General features: G+C 42.6%; 1 protein-coding gene across 1 annotated transcript; it reads right to left on the bottom strand.

Moving 5' to 3' along the window:
- Positions 1-584: 584 nt before the first annotated feature.
- On the bottom strand, positions 585-2,951 carry LOC147438160 (uncharacterized). The gene is made up of 2 exons (XM_086487495.1): positions 2,783-2,951; positions 585-2,301 (listed from the first exon to the last, which is right to left on the bottom strand). The coding sequence occupies exons 1-2, from the start codon at positions 2,857-2,859 to the stop codon at positions 807-809; spliced, it is 1,572 nt and encodes a 523-aa protein (XP_086343621.1). The 5' UTR covers positions 2,860-2,951; the 3' UTR covers positions 585-806.
- Positions 2,952-4,140: the final 1,189 nt, after the last annotated feature.

Below are 4,140 nucleotides of genomic sequence, written 5' to 3'. Positions count from 1 at the left end.
GATACTAGCTTTAAAAATGGGTTCGTCAGTCAACATAACAGTTCCACTTGCGCATGCTTGTTATTGGTGAAGTGAATTGTCTACCAATACCTTCAAAAAGTCAGAAAGATATCTAACTATGAACTATAACCTATTTTGCAATACTGATATTCATTTATTTGAAGGAAATTACAAAAACAATAAGAAAAGTGGAAAATCAACGAGAGAATTTTTAATTACTAAAATCCATCTATTTCTTGTGATATAGGCACAGCAAACACATGAGACACACATAGACGGTCTTTATGCATCGATCCCAAACTCTTTACAAAAAGAGAGACAAGAGAGAAGACACATTTTAGTAAGCATCAGACTAAACCAAAAATTTGCACCGTACAAACTCAGAACGCAGCACTCCACAACAACTTCATACAAGGCACGATAAAAAAGCAATCCCAAAACCCTTACCTTTAAAATGCCATATACAGTCAAGAGTCACTACATTGAGGAATTAGGATTAGGAGCAACTAATGACTCTACAAAGTTATGAAAATACATGCATACAGTGTCCTTACATTAATGAATACATGGAAAAACATAAAATGCATGCGCAAGCTCCCAATGTAAGACTTCCCTTAAACATTCAATATTATGTACAGAAGTCAATTCATTCGGGCAGCCAATTACTAATCACGGAATAAAACAAATTACCGCGATTCAAAGGATGTTCTCACTTTGCTACATCATTGAAGTAAGATTGAAAGCCACTTTGTTTACCAGCAAAGTGTTGGCTGAACCTGTACAATTCACAAAACACATTGAACCTTTCATGAATGCAATGAGTCGCAATGACCCAACTGTGGCGGTAGAAATACACGCACTTCCCTCTCCTCATATGTGTCATGATGCTTGGGTACCATAATTTCTAACCCAGCCCCTGCCTCCACATAGAAGGCCTGTAGTTCAGCATTGTCTGGTATCCGGGTGGCCAGTGCGATTTCGCGAATAAATTCGCCAGGAGGACAATGCTCAGGGGATGGGTCTGTCAATTCAAAGGTCCTGTCCCCCTTCCGAATGTATTGTGTTCGGGCTGTACTTATACAATGTAGCTTGACGATCCCATGCGCCGCAGTATTGAGCCAAGAAACCCTAAGTCTTTGTATATCAGTGAATGGCAAGCTCACCATTATCAAGTACCCTTTCTCATCTTCATATATAGTTTTTGCGGCCGTGACTGGCCCGCAAGCCTCAGTCATGACCCCACTGAAATCTGCAAGCCACTGCGGCTGTTCAGCAGAGGGACCTGGACTCTCCATATCCAAAGCTCTAAGAGAGCATTCTTCGCTACTAACAGGTGACACCTCCTTCCTTTTATTCTTCTCGCTGTGTGCATTCGTCCCCTCAAAAGATGGCGACTTCCTAGAAAGATTCAGCATAGCTCCATTGAGCTTCCCCAATGTCCTCTTTGGTAACAATTTTCTCGTGTGATTAGATGTATCTTTGTCACCTGACCTCTCAAAATCAGAGTCCACATTTGGAAGAGTTCTCCATGCTATAAAGACCTCCGCATCCATTGGTATTGAGAAGTTTAACTCTCTTCCTGTAAGCTCCACCCATCTGTTTTTGTCTTCATCAATAACATTAGACAAGTTCGGGCAGCGCACGAGTTCAATCCCATGAATACACTGAGGGTTCGACAAGCCCTTGTACTGTTTACGCTGCATCTTGTGAGAGCGTGCAAAGCCCTTGTCAGCACTGAAAGGAAACTGAGGTTCTCCTTGTTTTGTGTGCCCATTCATGTAGCTTCGGAGCTGCATCTTTCCGAGGGCATTCTGTGGCCTTTCTTTGAAGGCCCACATATACATATTCTCCATGTCATGCTGTACATAGAAACGATCAAGCATTAAGTCCCCCTTATCCAAAAGGACAGAAGAAGGACTTGATACCTCACGACTACATTTTGCCTTGCCTTTGTCGGTGAGAAGAGGCCTGAAATAGTGGTTGAAAAAAAACCAGGCCCCCCATATAAACTCCCCTCTGCGACCACATTTTTTGCTGCCTTTATGAACAGACACATTGTCTATGTCATAGCCTTGGCAGGCCAATCCAACATTTAAAATGTCTGATGCATCACTGAGCCAAGAAGCAGGATTGATATCAACAGTGAATGGCAGATTTATATCCGGTGGTCGGCACATGGGCATTGGTCGGGAAAACTCCGCCTCTTCCTGTGCTAGCCCAGAATCCATCGATAGTAATGTGGAGGGATTCTCCATTGAGAGGTTGGTCAGAAGGAGGCCCTCCGTCATGTTTTCCGTAAATCTATCAATTACCGGAAACGTGTTGACAAGCAAAGACGGATTGGATCAAGCTGTTGGGTTGATGAGAGGAATCGATAAAAGGGTGATGGGGAGCTCAAATTGACAGGGCATGCTCACCGAAAGGGCTCAAGACACACAGATAAAGATAACAGTCGCATTTTACATGAAGTAAAGGCATTCCAAACCAAACAGCGTTAGCTAAGAGCAAAGATTCGGCAGACCGAAAACATGTGCAGGATTCCACAGAAAGGAAAACATTGCTGCCATTGCACACACAGCCAATCCTGCGAAGGTGGGTGCGAGCGGCACGCACATTAAAACATATTCAGTGGACCGAACGAACAGAAACAAAGGGCATCCTTAACAAAGCAGATGTGGGTGTATGCGATGATGGGCAGGCATCTAGGTTTGGCAGATCTGAGCGGGAAACGAAAACGCAGACCAAGAAAACGAGGAACGGGCTGCACAGCATAGAAGCCTACCTTACAGCTCTATTCCACAGGGACTCTTCTGTTGGCCAGGCATTCACATCGCCAAGCGCTCCCACGCTCCTCTCCATCTCCTTCGTCTTCGTTTTCTTCTTCCTCAACTCTGTCAGTGCTTACTGAGAGGTTGGCAAATAAAAAGCAACGGGAGGCCAAAGGGATGAATGATCACAGAAAAAGAAAACTAGCCCTCGGTGTAATTTTTGAAGGCTAATATAACGTGAACTTTGTCTTTTAATAAAAAAACTAGTTTTTTAATTAAAAAATTAGAGAAGCCCACAAAGAATCATCCTTTCCTCCATTTCTTCAAACCTCCCTTGGTGCTTACAACCGACAATCACAAACCCACGCGTGAACGTTCCCTAACTCGAAAAACACCCATCACATTTGTAGCTCTGATGTTTTTGATGAGTCACTCTCTGAGCGCAATGGTGAAGACAAGTTGCAATGCTCTTCGCTAGTCATGTGACTTCACACCCCAAAGGTAGGTGTTTTGTGGAGTTGCTCCCTTAGAGACAAATGCATGCATACTAGGGGTACAATAGGATGCTCTACACAACTTTCTTTACATACCTCTTATTTCTTAGTCAAGACCAAAGACACAAAAACATTATACTCGAGCCCGTAATTGTGACATCAATTTGTGGTTAAAAAGAGATGGGGAGGGGTAGAGATACTTGCATGCGTGCGTACACACACACACACATGCACACACATCTTAAACCATCCACAAATAGATACCTAAACTAATATTATGCACTATGGTTGCCTTGGAGTCAGTCAGTTTTTGTCCAATTGGATATCCAATTGTAGTAACATAAGTTCGTCTTGTCCACCTTTGTCTAGGATTGAGAGCGAACTACGACATTCCAAAACATAAGTCTTGTCAAGCATTTTTGGTGCTTTGTGACTATAAATTTCTTGCCATACATGTTGACTAAATATGATGCCAAGTGCCATTTTTTTTCCGAAAAGAGTCCTTAACCAACAATCTTATCATGAATTTGTTTGCCCATGCCAACTTCTTGCACAGTGTAACCTGCCTTCAAAACACATGCAAAGTTGATTGCATATGGATAGAAAGGCTCACTTTGCATTCACTAAAAAGCATAGTGTTTCATGCCCTTGCCCATCTGGGCATATATGGTAGTCAATGAACTTAAAGAGACAACCTCCCACACATAAAGTTCAACACGCACTACAACATGTCGCATGAAAATCGACATTTGTACCGACGCAAATAAACTTGGTCTAAAATTAAAATGCATCGGAATAAGCATCCATATATGCGTCGGAGTCATATCGTCGATAGACGTGTCGGTATAATCACTTTCTATATCGACGCTCATACCGAC

This window comes from Adiantum capillus-veneris, chromosome 17 (genome assembly GCF_014529385.1).
Source record: "Adiantum capillus-veneris isolate H3 chromosome 17, ASM1452938v2, whole genome shotgun sequence".
NCBI lineage: Eukaryota > Viridiplantae > Streptophyta > Polypodiopsida > Polypodiales > Pteridaceae > Adiantum > Adiantum capillus-veneris.
Note: the sequence above shows the minus strand (reverse complement) of the source record. Positions and strands in the feature narration are given on the sequence as shown.

Coding starts and splice junctions, on each gene's coding strand:
- LOC147438160 (XM_086487495.1), bottom strand. CDS start 2,859: ATGGAGAGGAGCGTGGGAGCGCTTGGCGATGTGAATGCCTGGCCAACA. Junction 2,302..2,782: donor CTGTGGAATAGAGCTGTAAG/GTAGGCTTCTAT, acceptor GGTAATTGATAG/ATTTACGGAAAACATGACGG.